Source organism: Nicotiana attenuata, chromosome 1, assembly GCF_001879085.1.
Source record: "Nicotiana attenuata strain UT chromosome 1, NIATTr2, whole genome shotgun sequence".
In the NCBI taxonomy this organism is placed as follows: domain Eukaryota; kingdom Viridiplantae; phylum Streptophyta; class Magnoliopsida; order Solanales; family Solanaceae; genus Nicotiana; species Nicotiana attenuata.
Window position 1 is genome coordinate 30,840,498 of NC_031989.1, and position 22,070 is coordinate 30,862,567.

Sequence of the window (22,070 nt, forward strand, 5' to 3'; positions counted from 1 at the left end):
GTGGGGAGATACCGGTCTTGGTAACACTGGAAATCGACTTCTAAGGTTTCCATTAAGGACCGCATAACCCGCAACTTCCTCCAATGTAGGTGTGAGCTCAAAGTCAGAGAAACGAAACACATTGCGAGTCGGGTCCCAAAAAGGTATTAAAGCTTCAATTATGTCCAACCTTGGCTTGACGTTCAATAGTCCGACGAGGCCTCCCAGAACCTTTACCACTGTTTCTGTACTGCCTTTTCCTAGATCATTCCACCACATGTGGAGCTTTAAGGGGATCTCTTTAAGGACTGTGAAGGGTTCAATTTCATTTGTGCTCATCCTGCACATTTATTAAGGTGATTTAATAACTCATTTTGACCTAAAAGAAAAAGTAACACCATTTTTTCAAAATTTTCATTTCAAAACAAAAACCCGGCTTTGCAGATACGGCCTTTTAGCACTTCGGGGAAGAAGATTTTAAGGCTGTGCCTGCTAACTGTTAAAAATGACCCAAGGTGGCTGTTCTTGCAAAAACAGCCTTCCGACGCCCTTTTGGGGACATTCGGCTTATTTTAAGCAAGAATGGCATCACCCGACTTATTTGTGACAAAAATTAAAATTTGTTGTTTTTGGGCTATTTTTTAAAAAAGGAAATTGGACCCGATGGGGGTTGCCTACGTATCCCACATCCGGTGAGAATCAAACTGGCGTAGTTCGGGCAGATTCGACAAAACCAACTATTTTTGAAAACAAGGCCTTTCTTTTCTTTCTTTTTTTTTCAATTTTTCTCAAAATTTCGGCAGAGTTTCAGAATTTGCTAAAATACCTACCTCTCACTCTTGTTTTCTTTTTTTTCTTTTCCCTTTTTTTGATTTTTCTTTCCCTATTCTAGAAACCGCTCAACATGCAAGCCGAAACAAATAAATGCACAAGTAGCACGTAAGATGCATCAGGATGGTCTTTTCATTTCAGGTACACCTGTCCTAGACAGACCCAACCCCTGTGTTGAGTCTCCTAAGTCAAATGCACGTGATTCAAACAAACGTTCCTACTAGGGATCCGGCATGAGGCTTTGTTATACTAGGTTTAAAACCTGGGTTTATTGTTCTAGACCTGGCTTACCCGAGCGGACAACTCGAGCCGGGGGGCAGCGTACTGGGAATACAGAAGCTTCGCCAGCTTAGCAACTTGTCCGAACCTCGTTCTAAAATGGGATAAGACGTTAGACAGAAGAGAAGTCACACGAAGTGCACCCTTCTCCATGATGTAGAAGACTCAGAGGGAGGAAGGGTTTCGTAGCAGTTTATATATACAATTCACCAAATATCAAAGCGGTAAAGCATTTAGCACATTAGGATGAAACATGTAAGAAAATCAGATAAAGCCAATCATAACAGCTATTCTAAGCTCGAATTCTTGAACCCTGAACCGAAGTTCTGGGTTTGGGTCCCCAGCAGAGTCGCCAGAGCTGTCACACCTCCTTTTTTACACACCACCCCCGGAAGGATAGTGTATAAGGGAGTTTTTCCACTTTAAGTGACATTATTCGAAATGGGATTATTTAAGGATCAGAGTCGCTTCTTGGGATGGTTTTGGTGTCCCAAGTCACCGGTTTATTTTGAATCGCAAATCGAGAAAAATTTCGACTTTCCATGTGAAGTCTGCGAACCAGAAATTCTGACTAAGGAATTCTGTTAACCCGGGGGAAGGTGTTAGGCACCCCCGGATTCCGTGGTTCTAGCACGGTCGCTTAAACTATCATAATTGTCCTATTATCTGATTTTAATACATGTTCCAACCTATGATGCAATTTTAAGTTATTACCGCTTTTAATTAATTTTTAAGGAAGATTGAACGTTGTTCAAAACATGTCTTTGGATCGCGTCATATGAAATGCACCCGCAATGCGAAACACATTTTATTCAACGTTTTAGGATTTGGATTTGGGTCACATGAAATGCACACCCGAGTTTAGGAAGGTAATATTATTAAAGGACGCGCCTAAAGCAACTAACGCGTTGTTAACTTTGCGGGACGCCATGGGAAATTCGCTAAATGGCACGTCCCGAATTCTAAAGATTTTTAAAAGAGATAATTAAGGAGGGCCACGCAATTTGTGATTTTATTTGGAGCGGCGCACCTCGGTTCCATTTTTTAAAAGGATGTCCTAAAAATGAACTATTATTATCTATTAAGGTTCAACTTCTATTCTAATTAAAGGGTTTACATGATTAACATTAAGGATTAACTAACATCAAAATATTCAAGAAAATTTGGGCCCCAAGATCAAGCCCAAACTCAAACAAAGACGATCTCTATTATTGAAGAAGCCCTTAGTTCGGGTCTGCTACTTAACTTGAAAGGCCCAATGCCTACATTTCAATTTAAAAATCGTTAAATCCAAAAATGATCCAGGACTTCCAACACGTTAGGCTCGAAACCAGCCCAGTCCAAGATAAAGGGAACTTGGTGAGAATCTGGCCCAAGGAAAAGGAAAATGCTTCCAGTTCCATTCGTAAAAATTATCCAAATTTTGGGCCCCAGGATAAGCCCAATTCGGATGCGAAACTGAAAGTGGGACTCAGGATCGAGTCCCTACAGGCCAAAACTTAGCAAAATTAATCGACTCAACGGGTTGATAAGATTTGGGCTTGTTTATTATGTAACTGGGCCAAAGTTAGGTCCAGTCCTTATGGTCCAAATAGTCCAGGCAATAATGCAAACAAAATCAGTACTGATACATAAACATGAGATTAAGGACTTGGGTTTCTAATTTAAGACCTTTGACATAAATTAACAATGATTCAACTCATAGGCCAGCTCTTTTAAACTTTACTTTTCAATATACGAATAATGGACAAGCAACAGGGATATACACGTTTAAAACTAAAAAAATGCATGAACGATTGGATTTTTTATTTTTTTTGCAGATCTCAAAACTCTAATTAAATGACCTCAAGACTAAGCTATGGGATCTAAGCACTGAAGCATGGGACCATTTCGAACATCTATTAAACCACAGAATTAGAGCTAATACAAGCACACACAGTAATCTTGCAATCACTTTCAGATTCACACAATACTCTAACGTAAAATTCGAACTAACATTTGAAACATGATAGTAAACCTTGAATATACTTGAAGGTTTACACACAATGGACAGTGATAGAGCCTGATAAATTCCAAACTTATCTCTACATTTAGGCTAACATGAATTGCAAAAACTAATCTACACCACTAGAGCTAAACTAAATGAATAAGACATAATATATTTCAACAGTCCATAGTTAGTTACAATGTGAAGATTTAGCTAATCGATAAAGACTAATTGAACTACACTGAACCAAATGAACACATATCAACACGAGAAGTCATGCATAGCTTTTATTTTCATTCCCAAATTGAGAGCTACATCAGGGCAGCTCAGAATATGTACCTGGAATTTGAAGAGAAAAAGCAAAAGGAGATATGAGCAAGCAGCACCAATGATCAGCAATAGAGTTAGCCCAGAAATCAACCAAAGAAAATTGATTTTGAAACAGGTTCGAAACACCAAGACTTTCAAAACAATGTTCAGTAATCACAAACAAACCACAATTGAACCAAAACTCTTGCAAACCAACCAAAATCAAGCCATCTTAACCTTCAATTGCTCAGTAATTGTTTCAGGAGTTGGAAACTTTAAAAATTAGAGAAATAATTTGATAGAATAGTAGAAAATAAAGTCTGTAGGCTCCCCTAATCTCTGCAGTCTCTAAAATCTTTTTTGCTCTCTAAAATCTCTTAGGCTTCTAAAATCTGTAGGCTCTAAAATCTGACTTCAATAGCAAGGAAAGGATGCCTTTATAGGCAAAAAAAAGTAGGGCAACCTTAAGGTCTTATTTTACCCCTTAGGTCCCTCAATTTATGACTTGTTTTCCAAGTTATCCTCCCTAAAAGCCTGAAATTGAAATTAGAACCCCACACTAGAAGCTTCTAGGGGCTTCCTATTCTGTTACTGCAAGATTCTCTAACTTAAATTACCCATATTACCCTTAAAAGCCCTGAAAATTAACTAAACTACCAAACAAGGTTGGGCTCAGGAACAGCTGGGCCTTTTTAAATTGGGCCACAGATGACTCAAAGAACCCAGAGCTATACATCAAGCCCAAAACATAAACAGACTTAAATTCTGAAAATTGAAATCAGCAGAATCAAATTTCAACTAATTCCAATTGATGCAACTAAACACTTAGGGGAATTTGAATTAAATTTTTAACAGATTACTTAAAAAAAACTTCTTAACAAGCTAACATGTATGTAGATAACACTCTGAACTAATAAAACTGCAAGATTCAAAAGAAAAGGGAAGAAACAGATAACATTGGAAAGCGAAACAAAAGAAAAGTGGAGAAAATAAACTGACAAAGAAAAAAAATGAAAAGAAATACCTACAGGGACATCAACACATGCAAGAAAGGACAAAGCTTCCACTTCTTTGGATTTTCTGGCCCATTGCGATATTAATCATGTGTTCTTAATAAGAACACACGAGTAACCTCGAAACGGATCCCAATCTCTAAGCAGAAACGAACCAGAGATCTTCTGGGTATCAGGGGTTTATTTTGATTTAAGATTCGACCGGCTCCTGGGGGGTTCGAAGGATTCAAGGTGCGGATTTAGCATTAGGGAGAGAGGACGGTCCTAGGGTGTGATTTTGGTGGAATTTAGAGAGGTTAGGATTTTTGCTCCGATCTTCATTCGAATATTCAAGCAATTCGGGTTTGATTCGAGGGAAAAGGGGTGTGGATTTGTGATGTGGGAGTGGAGGAGAACCTGTGGTGTCGTTTTTGTGAGAAACGGAGGTGGCGCCGCCAGACATGGCGGAGAATCAATGGCAGCGCCCTAGGGTTTGGGGATTTTGAGGGCTTCCACTGGGATTTGAGAGAAACAAATGGTGGCATGGGTATGAGGGAGAGGAGAGGAAACTATGGTGCAAAAATGGGGTTAATCGGAGACTCGCCGCCGGCGTGAGGCGATTTTCGGCGACGGCGGATGGTGGCGTTACAGGGGTCTTCTGGTGAGGGAGATGAGAGATGAGTGAGGGGGTAGGGGCGATGTTTGGACACTCTTATATTAAAGAGACCCCCAGTTCCTGTCCGTTGGATCACGGGAAATCAAGGGCTGGGATTTACGGACAAGAAACGGGGTCGTTTAGGAGGAAAAGGGGGGGAGGGGGGTTGGACCGGGTTCTAGGCGGGTATGGGCTGATTTGGGACGGGTAACAGGGTAATTGATTGGGCTGGGGGATTAAATAAGAGATTGGCCGAAAATTTGGGTCTTTAAAAATAAGAGACTCAATTTCTTTCGATTTTCTTTTTTTTTCTTTTCAAATCAAAACTAAAAGTCTAAATTAATTATAAAAACTAAATTAACCTACGCAATCTAATTAATAATTGACACAATTAATTAAATACTAAATTTAAAGGAAATCTAACCAAATTCAAAGCTAAAAATTAAACAAAGCAAAAATAACTCAATTTTTTGTGATTTTTTTTTTGTATTTTTTTGTGAAATCCTAATTACTAATATATTAAATTCTAAATGCAAATGCAATGCGTATTTTTTGTATTTTTTATGAGTTTATGTTAAATTGAAAATGCACACAGTAATGCAAATAAACATGAAAATTATGCAATTAATTCCTAAAATCAAATAATTAAAAGGAAAAACCTAAATCTAAGAATTCTGTAGGAGTAATTCATGCGAGGAAAAAAACACGTGCTCACAACAGACACTACATCAGAATAGCATAATCAAGAGTATGAAATGCCTACAACACAAGAATCATCAGCAACAAATACAAATATATGTTCTTGACCGGTCACAGATGTTCAATTACCTTCTGAACAATCAGAACAAATAACTGCAGATCAACAAATACAAGAGTTGGTCCAAACTCAACAGCTGAATGTCAGAAAATCAACAAGAGACAAAAATCCACCAATATGGATGAAATATTTTGTATCATTGAATATTCATAAAGATGAGCCCTACGCAATAAAACAAGTACCTAGGATATGATCAACTATCAGCTAAATATCAAGCCTATGTGGGTACTTCTCTTCTGTTATTGAGCCTACAAACTATTCAGAAGCAGTAAAAGATCCTAGATGGGTGGAAGCAATGAATGAAGAAATAAAGGCACTTGAAAAAAATAAGACCTGGGATGTGGTTACACTGCCAGAAGGTAAGAAATCTATAGGGTGTAAATGGATTTACAAAGTCAAATACAAAGCTACAGGTGAAATTGAAAGGCTTAAGGATAGATTAGTAGCAAAGAGGTATGGTCAACAAGAAGGAATTGATTATCAAGAAACATTTTCACATGTGGTGAAAATGATGATTGTTAGGACTATCTTGGCTCTAGCAGCAGTAAAACAGTGGCATATACACCAAATGGATGTGTATAATGCCTTTCTTCAAGGAGACCTTCATGATGAAATATACATGGATTTACCTCAAGGATTTTCAAGCTAGGGGGAGAACAAACAAGTATGCAGACTTACCAAATCCTTGTATGGGCTTAAACAAGCACCAAGGCAATGGAATGCAAAGCAATCTGAAGCGTTGCTGAAGTTTCAGTTTAAACAAAGTCAATTTGATAATTCTCTGTTTATCAAAAGGACAAGTGTGGGAAGTGTAATGGTGTTAGTCTATGTTGATGATATGTTAATTACAGGAGATAGTTTGAAACTAATTGAAGAAACCAAACAGTTACTGCAGAAAGCCTTCAAGATGAAAGATCTGGGAGAATTGAAATATTTTTTAGGTATAGAATTTGCAAGGTCTAAACATGGAATCTTCACGCATCAAAGAAAATATGCAATAGAACTTATATTTGAAGCTGGATTATTAGCAGCTAAACCTGCAGTAACTCCTATAGACACCAACATGAAGCTCACATCAAATTTGTATGATGAACATGTTGGAAAGGGTGTCAAATCAGAAGATCCTCTCACTAATCAGCAAGCCTATCAAAGACTCATTGGCAAACTGTTATATCTAAATGTAACAAGACCTGACATATCATTTGGTGTTCAAACACTCAGTCAATTCCTTCAACAACCCAAGAAATCTCACATGGATGCAGCTTTGAGGGTTGTAAGATATATAAAGAATCAACCAGGACAAGGGATACTACTGTCAAGCAAATCCAGTAACACTATTACTGCATACTGTGATGCAGATTGGGCTTCTTGTCCACTTACCAGAAGGTCAGTAACAGGTTTCTTAATTAAGATAGGAGATTCCCTAGTCTCATGGAAATCTAAGAAGCAAACCACACTGTCTAAGAGCTCAGCAGAAGCTGAGTACAGAAGCCTAGCAACTAGTATAGCAGAGTTAATTTGGCTATTGGGTAACTGAAAGAAGTGGATGCAGATATCAAGCTACCAGTTGAGATATACTGTGACAGTAAAGCAGCTATTCAAATAGCTGTAAATCCTGTTTATCACGAAAGAACCAAGCACATAGAAATAGATTGCCACTTTGTAAGAGAAAAAATTCAACAAAGCTTGGTAACTACCAAGTATATTGCAACAAAAGATCAGCCGGCTGATCTTCTTACAAAAGGTCTTAGTTTGGTTCAACATGAATACTTACTCCAAGCTAGGTGTCTTAAACATTTTCACACCATCTAGCTTAAGGGGGAGTGTTAAAGTATAAAGGGGTATCTTAGTCATTTCTCATTAGGTTGTTAGTTGTTAAGTTAGTTAGATTATCAGTTAATTAGGTAGTTAGTGATACTATATAAAGAGACGTTAAGCTCTATATAAACACACGGTTTTCATTCTTTCAATACAAGCAGATACATTCTCTTCCTCTCTAGATTCTCCTCTGTACTTCATCTGCTCCATATCAATTCTATATTCCTTTTACATTGAATTACAACAGAAGATTATATTAGATTATGAAATCATGTAATTTTACAACTTAAGGTACCAATTCAAAGACAAAATAAGCAAATATATCAATTACATGTAAAAGGTAAACGAGCAACATAAATAATTATTAAATTATCTCCAAACACCAGGCTAAAAGTCTATATGTACTCTTGCTAAAACTCCCATCATGCGCAGAATCCGTATAGAGAACATGAAGAAAGACCGCCAAAAAATCAGTAAGAAAATCCATTCAGAATTCGGCGAATGGAGCATAAAAATAAATAATAGTTGCTGACATAGATTATTTGAACCAACAGTCAACACTCCTAATATTTCTTAATTCGTTCTTCTTGATTGTTCATGGTATGTAAGTGTCACGACTCTAAAACCGACCCGGTCGTGATGGCGCCTATCGTGAAACTAGGCCAGCCGACAAACTCACGAATTAACCATTTAATCAATAACAATCACTTTTAAGCCTTTAATTAATCAGATATATATCGTAATGTAAGTCTAAATGAACAATGCGAAATAAATACACAAGCACGACATCGGGGTGTCACAAGTCACGAGCATCTACTAAGGTCTGAATAGAACTAAGAGTCTAAAAATGTACTCAATACAGTCTAAGGATGACAAGAGGGAGAAAAACAGTGTTGCGAACGCCGGGCAGCTACCTTACTAACTCCGATGACTCTGCCACTGACCAATCAACACCCGCTACCGGGTTCAAAATAATACGTGAATCTAAATAATACTTGAATCTGCACACAAGGTGCAGGGAGTAATGTGAGTACACCAATTCAGTAAGTAATAAAAGTAAATGAAAGCTGAGTAGTAAGAAAACACGTAAGCCACGTCGTAACGCTACAGCAAATGAAGTACATTTCCAAAACAGTACAGAAATAATTTACTTCGTAAATCATGCTCAATTTAAGTAAAAAACTTTTTAAAACAACTTTCAATAGTTTCAAACGAGTGATAAAAACAGTGAGTAAAAATGATAGAAACGTAAACAGTCCCTCGGGCAAAACATGTACCATAAACCGCCCTCGAGCATAATATCAATAGAACCAGCGCCTCGGGCTACCTCACAATCACTCGTAATCAGCCCCTCGGGCATAACATGAATCAAGAACCTCCCCTCGGGCAACATAGATCAAGAACAGCCCCTCGGGATTCAATATGAAACAGCAACAGCCCCTCGGGCTACAACACATCACACACACTAGGTACCCGCGCTCACTGGGGGTGTACAGACTCCAGGACGGGCCCCTTACAGCCCAAGCGCAATATCAAGCCATCTCGTGGCATAATCAAATAGGCTCTCGGCCGCATATCAATCACAAGCCACCTCGTGGCACAATAAATCAGGCCCTCGGCCTCTCATATATCATAATTCGGTACCACATGATGCGGCACGCAGCCCGATCCCATGATATCCTCACAACACAGGCCCTCGGCCTCACTTAGTCAGATCTCACTCAAGCCCCTCGGGCTGACAGTAAAACAAGTACTCGGCTCAAAATCATTTATGAAATCAAAAGGAGTGAATAAAATCGAGTTTTGAAAACAGTAAGAAAATAGCATGACTGAGTGTAAACGTTAACCAAAATAGTGAGGTAAAATAGTAGTAAAAGCCCCTAAGGGTCCAAACACTCGGCACAAGGCTCAAACACGGCATTTATCCCCAAACACAATAATATCTTCCAAAATATGGCAATATCAATAGTTTTCAAGTAAAATACGCGACTTAATAGTCGTACGGGATGGACCAAGTCACAATCCCCAACGGTGCACGACCACACGCTCGTCATCTAGCGTGTGTGTCACCTCAAAGTAGCATAACAATTTGAAATCCGGGGTTTAATACCCTCAGAACAATATTTACAATCATTACTAACATCAATCCGGTCCAAACTCTAGCCCGCGATGCCTTAGCCTCTCGAATCGGTCTCCAAACGCTCCAAATCAAACCAAATACAGATTTATACAATCAAAATATGCTAAGGGAACAAAGCCCAGTCGAATATATCCAATTTATACCAAAAATCCCGAAATTGGTCAAACCCGGCCCCCGGGCCCACGTCTTGTAATCCGACAAAATTAACATCAATGGAATCCTTACATTCTCACGAGTTCATACATATCAAATACATCAACATCCGACCACAAATGACCCCTCAAATTCCTATATTTAGGTCTCCAATTTCCAAGCCCTAACTTCCAGTTTTTTTGTCTTAAATTCCACAAATTCCATGATTAATTAGGTCGAAATCACATTAGGATTGAGTATAGAGTTAAAAAATCTTACCTCCAAGTGTTTCCCTTCGATTCCCTCTTCAATCCTTCTCAAAAGCTCCAAAAATCGTTCAACAATGGAGGATAATAGACCAAAAGTCGCGGAACCCACTTTAACACATTCTGCCCCAGGTAAAATTTCCTTCTTCGCGAACGCGACCGCCCTCTCGCGTTCGCGTAGACCAAATTCACTGCCTCTCCACTTTTCCTTTCGCGAACACGGACGTTGCCACGCGAACGCGATGCTTCGCCATTCCATCCTTTCGCGAACGCGATAATATCTCACGAACGCATAGCTCAAGGGCCTGGGGTGCCCAGCGACCTCACTCCTCTTCGCGAACGCGACCCCAATCACGCATCCGTGATGCACATGTTGCCTTCACCTTCACGTTCGCGTCCTCACCTTCGCGAACGCGTAGAAAAAAATCATCATCACACAAAACACCCTTCGCCGAATACGACGCACCCTCCGCGAACGTGATGAACAAAAATCTCTTTAACAAAAACCAGCAAAACTACCAAGTCCAAAGTCCAAAAATTGATCCGTTAACCACCCGAAACTCACCCGAGGCCCTCGGGACCTCAACCAACCATGAAAACATATCCCATAACATCATTCAAACTTGTTCCAACCTTCGGAACGCTCAAAACACCAAATTCACATCGGATTCAAGCCTAAGAACTCCAAAAAATTCCAAATTCCGCTTTCGATCAAAAAGTCTATCAAACCTCGTCCGAATGACCTGAAATTTTGCACACACGTCACAAATGACACAACGGACCTACTCCAACTTTCGGAATTTCCTTCCGACCCTTATATCAAAATCTCACCTATCAACCGGAAAATGCCAAAATTTCAATTTCGCCAATTCAAGCCTAAACCTTCCACGGACCTCTAAAATACATTCCGATCACGCTCCTAAGTCCCAAATCACCTAATGTAGCTAACCAACTCATAAAAACTTGGTCAACCTTTTAAATTTTAAGCTTGAAACTGAGAACTGTTCTTCCAAATAAATTCCAATTATCCTGAAAACTACAACCGACAATTTACATAAGTCACAATACATAATACGGGGCTAATCATGCTTGAGAACTGGCGTGCGAAGTGCAAAAGCTAAAAACGACCGGTCAGGTCGTTACATCCTCCCCCACTTAAACAAACGTTCGTCCTCGAACGTGCCCATAGTTGTTCCAAAAGTCGACAAGTCGTTGTATACCCTTACCATGCAGATACCCGGGGGTGATCACGTGTCACCCTATCTCATATAGGTCCGACAACACAATGTAACTGAAATTTCGCAATCCAGCCTAGCCCATAAACCTTAGAACCACATTTCCACTTCTGAAATCCTCTACAAGATTAGAATCTCAAATTTATACTCTGAATAAGCCCGAAAAAACTGTAATAACCCATACCTGCAACCTCAGGTGCAATTACAAGACATACCACATAACTCAAATACTTGTAGCGATAACTTTTAATCACAGCAGTTGCTCAAAACATCCGAATTTCAATAATAAGCCTTTTATCAAATAAAGCCTCATTCCAACACTTCCTTATACTGCCAATGATAAATGAAACACATAGGAAGTCATAACCACTCCCTAGATCAACCATTTGGGAAGCCACTTCTCCTTTAACAAGGACCATAGAAAATTTTCTGAGCCGAATATTTCACTCCAACGCCCTGAAACCGAATCCGTTTGTATTCATTCTAGATCCAACAATCTCATCTAATTCCAACACAACTACACCGATGACATGACACGTCAATACAATCTAAAGCCACAACTCGTGCAATCCGCGCACCAATAAGCAACAATCTGAACGTACTCAAATCATGAAAATGACTCAAATGAGAGAGTTGTACTGCAAGCTCACCAGTACCACCACACCAAATGCTGAGAACCCGATGTGACGACCCAGCCAGTCGTCTCATGAGTTACCGCTTTGTTTCCCCCATTTCTGCTTCCTTATGTATTTTTTATCCGTGTTTCGAGGTGTCGGGTTGGTTGGATTGAATCCGGAGTGGTTTTGGTAAAGTTGGAGACACTTAGTCTCTTTTAAGAAGGTTTGAGTTGGAAAAGTCAACCGGACGTTAACTTATGTGTTAGAGGGCTCGGATGTGAGTTCCAATGGTTTGATTAGCTTCGGGAGGTGATTTATGACTTGGGAGTGTGATCGAAATGGGTTTTGTAGGTCCGGAGTAGAATTAGGCTTGAATTGGCGAAGTTGATATTTTGGCGATTTTCGGTTGATAGGCGAGATTTTGATCCAGGGGTCAGAATGGAATTTCGAGAGTTGTAGTAGCTTCGTTGTGTCATTTGGGATGTGTGTGCAAAATTTCAGGTCATTCGGACGTGTTTTGGTTGGGTTTTAGATCGAAAGCGTATTTCGGAAGGTTTTTAGAAACTTAGGCTTGAATCCGATGTGTTTTGGGTAATTTGATGTTGTTGGAGGTGTTTTGAGGATTGGAGCAAGTTTGAATAAGGTTTTAGGATGTGTTGGTGCTTTTGGTTGTGGTCCCGGGGGCCTCGGGTGAGTTTCGGATGGTCATTCGGGTCATTTTTGGAGTTTGGAAGTTGCAGAAAATCTGATCAGGTGTTGCAGAGAATTATCTCTTCGTGTTCGCAAGAGGAGCCTCGCGTTCGCGAAGAAGGAATTGAGGAAGGCCAAGATTTAGCCTTCGCGTTCACGAGATGGGGTTCGCGATCGCGTAGAGTAATTTCGGGTCTGAGGGGCCCAAGGTCTTTGTTCTTCGCGTTTGCGTAAGGGGTTTCGCGTTCACGGAGGTGTAGGAGGAGGAAGCATCACGTTCGCGATGGGTGTATCGCGTTCGCGTAGAGGAAAAATCTGGTCAACGCAAATTTGTGCTTCGCGAACGCGAGGGCTTGACCGCATTCGCGAAGAAGGAAAGTCAGGCCTGGGCAGAATGTTTTTAAGTTGTCTTGTCCGCGATTTTGGGTCTATTTTCACCCATAGTTGATCATTTTGAGAGCTTTTTGAAGGAGATTAAAGAGGGATTCAAGGGGAAACGATGTGTGGTAAGATTTTTGGACTTAAAACTCGATTCTATTGTGAAATCTACCTAAAAAATCATGGAAACTTAAGCTAAATATGGAAGAACTAGGGCATGGAATTTTGGACCTTTAATTTGGGATTTGAAGGGTCATTTGTGGACGGATTTTGATGTTTATGGTATGTATGAACTCGTGGGGAGATAAGGAACCTATTTGTGTAAAAATTTCTGAGTTTCAAGAAGTGGGCCCAGGGCTCGGGTTTTGCTATCTTCGGGATTTTTGGTATTTTCGATTGTTTTCGCTTGGGCATTGTTCCCTTAGCATATTATGACGTATTCGTTCTGATTTTGGATAGATTTGACGCGCGTGGAGGCCAATTCGAGGGGCAAAGGCGTCGCGAGCTAGAGATTTAGCCGGTTCGAGATGAGTAATGATTGTAAATGATGTTCTGAGGGTTTGAAACCCCGGATTTGCACATCGTAGTGCTATATTGAGGTGAGGCACACGCTTAATGGCGAGCGTGGGGTCGTGCACTATTGGGGATTGTGACTTGGTCCGTCCCGATTGATGATTTTACTGCGTATTTGATTGAAATCTATTTGCTATCATCATTATTTGGGCTGAATACCATCTTTGGGCTTCGTGCCAATTATTTAAACCCTTCAGGGATTGTTGTTGATGTCTCCTCACTGTTTTGACTTTATACATGAACTCAGTCATGTTATTTCCACTGTTTTTCAAAAACTCAGCCATGTTTACTCTGTTTTAATACTCAAATGATATTTAAATGATGTTTTGGGCTGAGAAATACTGTTTTAGTATTGCCCGAGAGGCTTATGTGATTTTCTACTGAGTAAGGCCGAGGGCCTGTGTTGTGAGGATATCTTTTGGGATCGGGCTGCACGCCGCAGCGGTGATACATATCTTTGGGATCGGGCTGCACATCACAGCGGTGATACACTGATTTGATTATGAGGCCGAGGGCCTGAGATTGTACGCCACGAGGTGGCTTGATATTGATACGAGGTCGAGGACCTGTTTATGATGCCACTAGATGGATTGATATTGCGCTTGGGCTGTAAGGGGCCCCTCCAGAAGTCTGTACACCCCCAGTGAGCGCGGATACCCAGTGTGATATGAGATATTGCCTGAGGGGCGGATTTGTTGATATTGTACCCGAGGGGCGAACCTTATGTTCTTATCTTTCTTGTTTGCCTGTCATTTACTTGCTTAATTGTGTATTTGTGCCCGAGGGGCGGATTTCTGTGTGTATCTGCACTAGTTGTCCTATATTCATTTGCACAACTGTTGAAAAAGTTATTTTCAAAAGAGTATGAACTGAGTTAAGATGTTTTAAAGGATTTTACAGCTTCATTGCTTTCTTACTGGTTTTTTGAAACTGCTTCTATACAGCATGTTGATGCTCTTTTCGTGATTTCTTATCGCTCAGTCTTTATTTATGATTATTACTCACTGAGTTGGCAGTACTCATTTTACTCCCTGCACCTTGTGTGCAGATTCAGGTATTTTCTGAGCTTGGTGGCAGTTGTCAGTGGAGTTAGCAAGGTAGCTGCCGGCGTTCGCAGCACTGCTTTCTCGCTCTTCATTCTATTAGACTGTACTGAGTACAATTTAAGGCTTTGTTAGTGGTAGTTAGACTTAGTAGATGCTCATGACTAGTGACACCCCGGTTTGGGCTGTGTTTGGGTTGTACTTCCGCCTTGTTATGATATTATCCGCTGTTTAGTATTATTAAATCATGTTTTAGCCTATTGTATTGATGTTTAGCTGTTTAACTTCGAATTGGAAATGTGTCGGCTGGCCTTGTCTTCACGAGAGGCGCCATCACGACCGGGTTTGGGTTTAGGGTCGTGACAAGTTGGTATCAGAGCGTAGGTTACATAGGTTTCACGAGTCATGAGCAGGTTTAGTAGAGTCTCGTGGATCGGTACGGAAATGCTTCACATTCTTGTATTTATCCTCGAGAGGTTGTACAACCTTTAGGAAATGCTTCACATTCTTGAAATTCTTATCGTGCGTCCTTTATTCAGCTTGAAAAGTAACTCTTGAAATTCCCTCCACGCGTTCGTATGTGCACATGAGCGCTCAGTATCAGATGTGCATCGATGGCTTGTGATTCCCTGGTCGAGGGGCGGGATGTGATATCTATGTGCTGATGTTGGGCCAGTCTAGAGGACTCGAGGCCGGATTTTGCCTATAGCTCGAGCACCGAGGTGCTGATTGTGTGATCACGTGTTTCCGGATCTGTATGTGTTGTTGTGCCCCTATTAAGGGAAGTAATGACTGGGTGATAATGTGATGAGCATGTTTAGGTGTTTGATTTCCATTGTAATTGGATGTATAGCCCCGAGTTATGGGTGAGTGAAGAATCTTTTCATTTTTCCTGGTTGGGAGTGAAGTAAATTTCATGTTGCCGTATGAGTTCAGACTCAGGAAGATTAAGTGATTGCGTAACGTTCATGACGGTGGAGGGCATACATAAATGTTAGTTTGAGGCAAAGCAGGTGGGTTATCTCCTGCGAAGTGTTCTGGAGTTGTGTGATCTTTATGTTGATGGTTAGAAGATCTCAATTACAAGTGAAATATGTGTGTTGCAATGTGAATTTGAGCTGCTTAAGAGAGTGGGTTTAATTGTTTCATGAGCAAATGCGAGAGTTGCAGAAGAGATGAAGTACCAGATGGTCGGTGTCCCACGAGCTTATGAAGGAATGAGTTAATTTCACTGTGGTATTATGGCAGCAATTAAGTATATGTGTTATGGGTTATTGTGTGTGTTTTGATCTATGGCTTCGAACCAAGTGGGAGAGTTTGCCATTGATTAGCTGATTGCACGGTTATGTGCTATGTTGGTTCCAGTTTGAGGCGTGTTGGTGAATCAGTTATGGTTTGTGGAGATTGAGCCCGAGGATGGCTCGAGTAAAGGAAGAATTTTCGACTAGGGTAAGGTTATATCATGCTTGATAGGTGTTTGAGAATCACGGAATGTCTTGAGTTGTTGTTGATAAAGAATGCTCAGTGCATAGGAAAGGGAGTGGCTTAGTAGCATCAAGGTAAGGTTATATGCTGCAGTGTCAGAAGTACTAATGAGCCGCAAGTTGTTCGGTTCTTTTGATCGGGCTAATTGCGATTTGAGTAGAGTGGATAACTCTCGAGAATGGTTCTAACGGGTTCAAGATTTTACATGTAATAATTGGAGATTTTCAAGTTGTATATTTGGCTAGAAGCTGAGATTTGTATTGGAGGGTGTCAAGACTCGTGGTATTTCTATGTCATTATGGGATTCTTTATATCAGTATCAGGAAGGTAAAGGTAATGGCTTTGGATTCACAGAAAGTCCCTTCAGGTAGGTATTTTGAATGTGGTCCTTTTGGGAATATTTAAGAGAGTATTCAGCGGCTTATGAGCCTTAGACGGTGCGGTTTTATGCTTGGGTCTCGTATGGTGAGTCTGGGTTGAGGAATTGTGGTGTTATATCAAGAAAGAGTATCAAGTTAAAGGTAAATCAAAAGGAAACTCGGATAGATAGGATAGCTTGGTAGTAGGCCGGATTGGCATGGTAATGGATATGATCGGTTCTTGAGTGCTTATGAAGCGGTGGGTTTCCACAGGTGTTTCGTGGCAATACTCTTAGGTTTTGATTGCTTGTGTAGCTTGGTTGAGTTAGAAGGAGTTAGTTCTGATGGTTTGGTTTTGTTCAAAAGGGGATTCGTAGAGTTCTTGATAATTTCTACCATTGTTAGAGATGTATATTTTCTGTTGGCGTGAGGAGCTTGAGATTTATAGTGATTTTCTTCTAGAATGGGATCAATGGAATGTTCTTGACTAGTTGAGTACGTAGATGTTTGTGTCTCGGAAGGGAGATGAATTTCTCATGTTATCCTAAGATGGTATGGTATATGTTGTATGTTATGGAGGATTGAGATTTGCGTGTGTAAGGTTACGGTTCAGTTCTGAACGGAAGGTCATAAAATTCTTAGGCAACACGGGCAGTTTCAGATAATTAGAGAAATGAGCTTCAGATGATTAGAGGAATGATCTTCAGATGATTAAGGAAATGGTATTGCTAATTGGGGTGATTTGACGAGGGTATATGTTTCAGAAAAAGGCAATGTGATTAAGTTGATGGTGCTTCATTAGTATTGCGGCACTTTCTTGTTGGATCGACTGCTGATATTCGAGTTTGCTTGGTGGCACAGAGGAATTCTAGAGTATCTCTTGTGGAATAATTGGGTGATTGAGGTGTGGTATACATTCGAACGGTGGACTTGGGATCAGGTATGGTGATTCGTGTGCAATATGGAGTTGGAGACTGGGAGCTCTCATATTCAGGCTATGTTATGGATGTGGTCGTGGGTATCGGCACTGTGTAGTGACTATTGCGGGTCTGGAGACCCGAGTGGATCTTTTGTGCTTGGTATGTTAGATTTTGGATGTGATATTGGGTTCAGACTGGTTGTCTCCATGTTGTGTTACTATGGGCTATTGTGCTAAGGCGGCGCTGTTGGCTATGACGGGAATGCCACGGATCGGGTGGCGAGGTTTTACGGATTATGTTCTTGGTATAGTGGTTTCATATTTCAAAGACCAGCGGACGGCTGGGAAGGATTGTCTTTTATTTGGGCTCTCGTGATGGATGTCAGTGCAGAGGCTCCTCATATTGATCTGGTTCCGATGGTGAGGGACTTTTCGAATGTGTTCTTGTGGCCGGGCATGTCACCGGGCAAGGTTGTTATTTTCGGTATTGATTCGATGCCAGGCACCGTATCGTATGGCACCGGCAGAGTTAGAGGAGTTGAAGGAGCAGCTTCAGGATTTTCCTTGATAAGGAGTTCGTTGGCAGGCCAATGCGGATGTGCGTTCTAATTTGAGTCAGCCTGGTTGGCTCCGGATGGCATTATTGAGGGATGTGTTGATTCGATTTTATCGAGCTTATTAGTAATCTGGGGAGATCTATGAGTTACCTTTCTGTGTTGCGAGCTGTTATGATTTGTTGGTTATAGGCACATATGGTGCGGTTCTATTAGGGTCTCATAGTGGAAGTCGAGCGGGAAGAGTAATTGGGTGTTGCTCAGTGAATGGCGTATCGGTTATGTCCTTTCGGGTTGGCGTGGTGTATGTTAATTGCTTCACCATGGGTGTGATGATTTGTTTTGGCTCCAGACATCAAATTGAGTGTAGTTGTCGATTTTGAGCATAGTGACTTGAGGTGTTTCATGTGGAGCAGTATTTGGATAGGATCGCGCATTGCAGCGAAGTTATGTGGAGGTATGACCTTGCGGGCTAGATTCGTGTGTTCTGTTTCTACGAGGTGAGACGGGTCTCAGCCTTGTGTTGTGGTGGTACTGGGGAGCTTGTGGTACAGCTCTTTCATTTGAGTCACTTTCATGATTGAGTATGTTCGGATTGTTGTTTATTGGAACGCGTATTGCGCAAGTTGTGGCTTTAGTCTGTATTGATGTGTCGTGTCACCAGGGTATTCGTGTGGATTAGATGAGATCGTGGGGATCTTTAATGAATACAACGGGTTCAATTTCAGCATGTTGGAAGGATAATATCGAGGTTCAGCTCAGAGATTTGCTATGGTTTTGCCAAAGGAGAAGAGGCTTCCTGAATGATTAATCTAAGAAATGGTTATGGCTTACTGTGTGTTTTATTTATCATTGGCAGCATATGGAAGTGTCGGAATGAGACTTTAGTGATAAGAGTTTTTCTATCGATATTCGGGTGTTGTGTGCAGCTACTATGAATAGAAGTTATCGCTACAAGTGTTTGAGTTATGTGGTATATCATGTAATTGCACCTGAGGTTGCAGGTATGGGTTATTACAGCTTGTTCGGGATTATTCGCAGTATAAGTGTGAGATTCTGATCGCATTGAGGATTTCAGAGGTGGAAATGTGGTTCTATGGTTTATGGGCTAAATTGGATCGTGAAATTTCAGTATATCTGTTATCAGACCTATATGAGATAGGGTGACGTGGGATCACCCCCGGGTATATGCATGGTAAGGGTATTCGGCGATTGGTTGGCTTTTGGAACAACTCTGGGCACGTTCGAGGACGAACGTTTGTTTAAGTTGGGGAGGATATGACGACCCGGCCAGTCGTCTCATGAGTTATCGCTCTGTTTCCCCCATTTCTGCTTCCTTATGTATTGCTTATCCATGTTTCGAGGAGTCGGGTTGGTTGGATTGAATCTAGAGTAGTTTTGGTAAAGTTTGAGACACTTAGTCTCTTTTAAGAAGGTTTGAGTTGGAAAAGTCAAACAGACATTGACTTATGTGTTAGAGGGCTCGGATGTGAGTTCCGATGGTTCGGTTAGCTTCGGGAGGTGATTTATGACTTAGGAGTGTGATCGGAATGGATTTTGGAGGTCCGGAGTAGAATTAGGCTTGAATTGGCGAAGTTGATATTTTGGCGATTTCCGGTTGATAGGCGAGATTTTGAACTAGGGGTCGGAATGGAATTCCGAGAGTTGCAGTACCTTCATTGTGTCATTTGGGATGTGTGTGCAAAATTTCAGGTCATTCGGACGTGTTTTGGTTGGGTTTTAGATCGAAAGCGTATTTCGGAAGGTTTTTTGAAACTTGGGCTTGAATCCGATGTGTTTTGGGTAATTTGATGTTGTTGGAGGTGTTTTGATGATTGGAGCAAGTTTGAATAAGGTTTTAGGATGTGTTGGTGCTTTTGGTTGAGGTCCCGGGGGCCTCGGGTGAGTTTCGGATGGTCATTCTGGTCATTTTTGGAGTTTGGAAGTTGCAGAAAATCTGATCAGGTGTTGTAGAGAATTATCTCTTCGCGTTCGCGAGAGGAGCCTCACGTTCGCGAAGAAGGAATTGAGGAAGGCCAAGATTTAGCCTTCGCGTTCGCGAGATGGGGTTCGCGATCGCGTAGAGTAATTTCGGGTCTGAGGGGCCCAAGGTCTTTGTTCTTCGCGTTCGCGTAAGGGGTTTCGCGTTCGCGGAGGTGTAGGAGGAGGAAGCACCACGTTCGCGATGGGTGTATCGCGTTCGCGTAGAGGAAAAATCTGGTCAACGCAAATTTGTGCTTCGCGAACGCGAGGGCTTGACCGCGTTCGCGAAGAAGGAAAGTCAGGCCTGGGCAGAATGTTTTTAAGTTGTCTTGTCCGCGATTTTGGGTCTATTTTCACCCATAGCTGATCATTTTTTGAGAGCTTTTTGAAGGAGATTAAAGAGGGATTCAAGGGGAAACGATTTGAGGTAAGATTTTTGGACTTAAAACTCGTTTCTATTGTGAAATCTACCTAGAAAATCATGGAAACTTAAGCTAAAAATGGAAGAACTAGGACTTGGAATTTTGGATCTTTAATTTGGGATTTGAAGGGTCATTTGTGGACGGATTTTGATGTTTTTGGTATGTACGAACTCGTGGGGAGATAAGGAACCTATTTGTGTAAAAATTTCTGAGTTTCGAGAAGTGGGCCCGGGGCTCGGGTTTTGCTAATTTCGGGATTTTTGATATTTTTCGATTGTTTTCGCTTGGGCTTTGTTCCCTTAGCATATTATGACGTATTCGTTCTGATTTTGGATAGATTCGATGCGCATTGAGGCCAATTCGAGGGGCAAAGGCGTCGCGAGCTAGAAATTTAGCCGGTTCGAGGTGAGTAATGATTGTAAATAATGTTACTGAGGGTTTGAAACCCCGGATTTGCACATCGTAGTGCTATATTGAGGTGAGGCACACGCTTAATGGCGAGCGTGGGGTCGTGCGCTATTGGGGATTGTGACTTGGTCCGTCTCGATTGATGATTTTACCGCGTATTGGATTGAAATCTATTTGCTATCATCATTATTTGGGTTGAATGCCATATTTGGGCTGAATGCCAATTATTTGAACCCTTCGGGGATTGTTGTTGATGTCTTCTCACTATTTTGACTTTATACTTGAACTCAGTCATGTTATTTCCACTGTTTTTCAAAAACTCAGCCATGTTTACTCTGTTTTAATACTAAAATGATATTTAAATGATGTTTTGGGCTGAGAAATACTGTTTTACTGTTGCTCGAGAGGCTTATGTGATTTTTGACTGAGTAAGGCCGAGGGCCTGTGTTGTGAGGATATCTTTTGGGATCGGGCTGCACGCCGCAGCGGTGATACATATCTTTGGGATCGGGCTGCACGCCGCAGCAGTGATACACTATTTGATTATGAGGCCGAGGGCCTGAGATTGTACGCCACGAGGTGGCTTGATATTGATATGAGGTCGAGGACCTGTTTATGATGCCACGAGATGGCTTGATATTGCGCTTGGGCCGTAAGGGGCCCCTCCAGGAGTCTGCACACCCCCAGTGAGTGCGAGTACCCAGTGTGATGTGAGATATTGCCCGAGGGGAGGATTTGTTGATGTTGTGCCCGAGGGGCGAACCTTATGTGCTTATCTTTCTTGTTTGCCAGTCATTTACTTGCTTAATTGTGTATTTGTGCTCGAGGGGCGGATTTCTGTGTGTATCTGCACTAGTTGTCCTGCATTCATTTGCACAACTGTTGAAAAAGTCGTTTTCAAAAGAGTATGAACTGAGCTAAGATGTTTTAAAGGATTTTACAGCTTCATTGCTTTCTTACTGGTTTTGAAACTGCTTCTATACAGCATGTTGATGCTCTTTTCGTGATTTCTTATCGCTCAGTCTTTATTTATGATTATTACTCACTGAGTTGGCAGTACTCATTTTACTCCCTGCACCTTGTGTGCAGATTCAGGTATTTTCTGAGCTTGGTGGCAGTTGTCAGTGGAGTTAGCAAGGTAGCTGCCGACGTTCGCAGCACTGCTTTCTCGCTCTTCATTCTATTAGACTGTACTGAGC

At 41.2% G+C, this 22,070-nt stretch overlaps 1 protein-coding gene across 1 annotated transcript; it reads left to right on the forward strand.

Annotated features, from left to right (window-relative positions):
- On the forward strand, positions 6,145–7,386 carry LOC109234580 (uncharacterized mitochondrial protein AtMg00810-like). Its single transcript, XM_019400631.1, has 2 exons — positions 6,145–6,208; positions 6,701–7,386. The coding sequence occupies exons 1-2, from the start codon at positions 6,145–6,147 to the stop codon at positions 7,384–7,386; spliced, it is 750 nt and encodes a 249-aa protein (XP_019256176.1).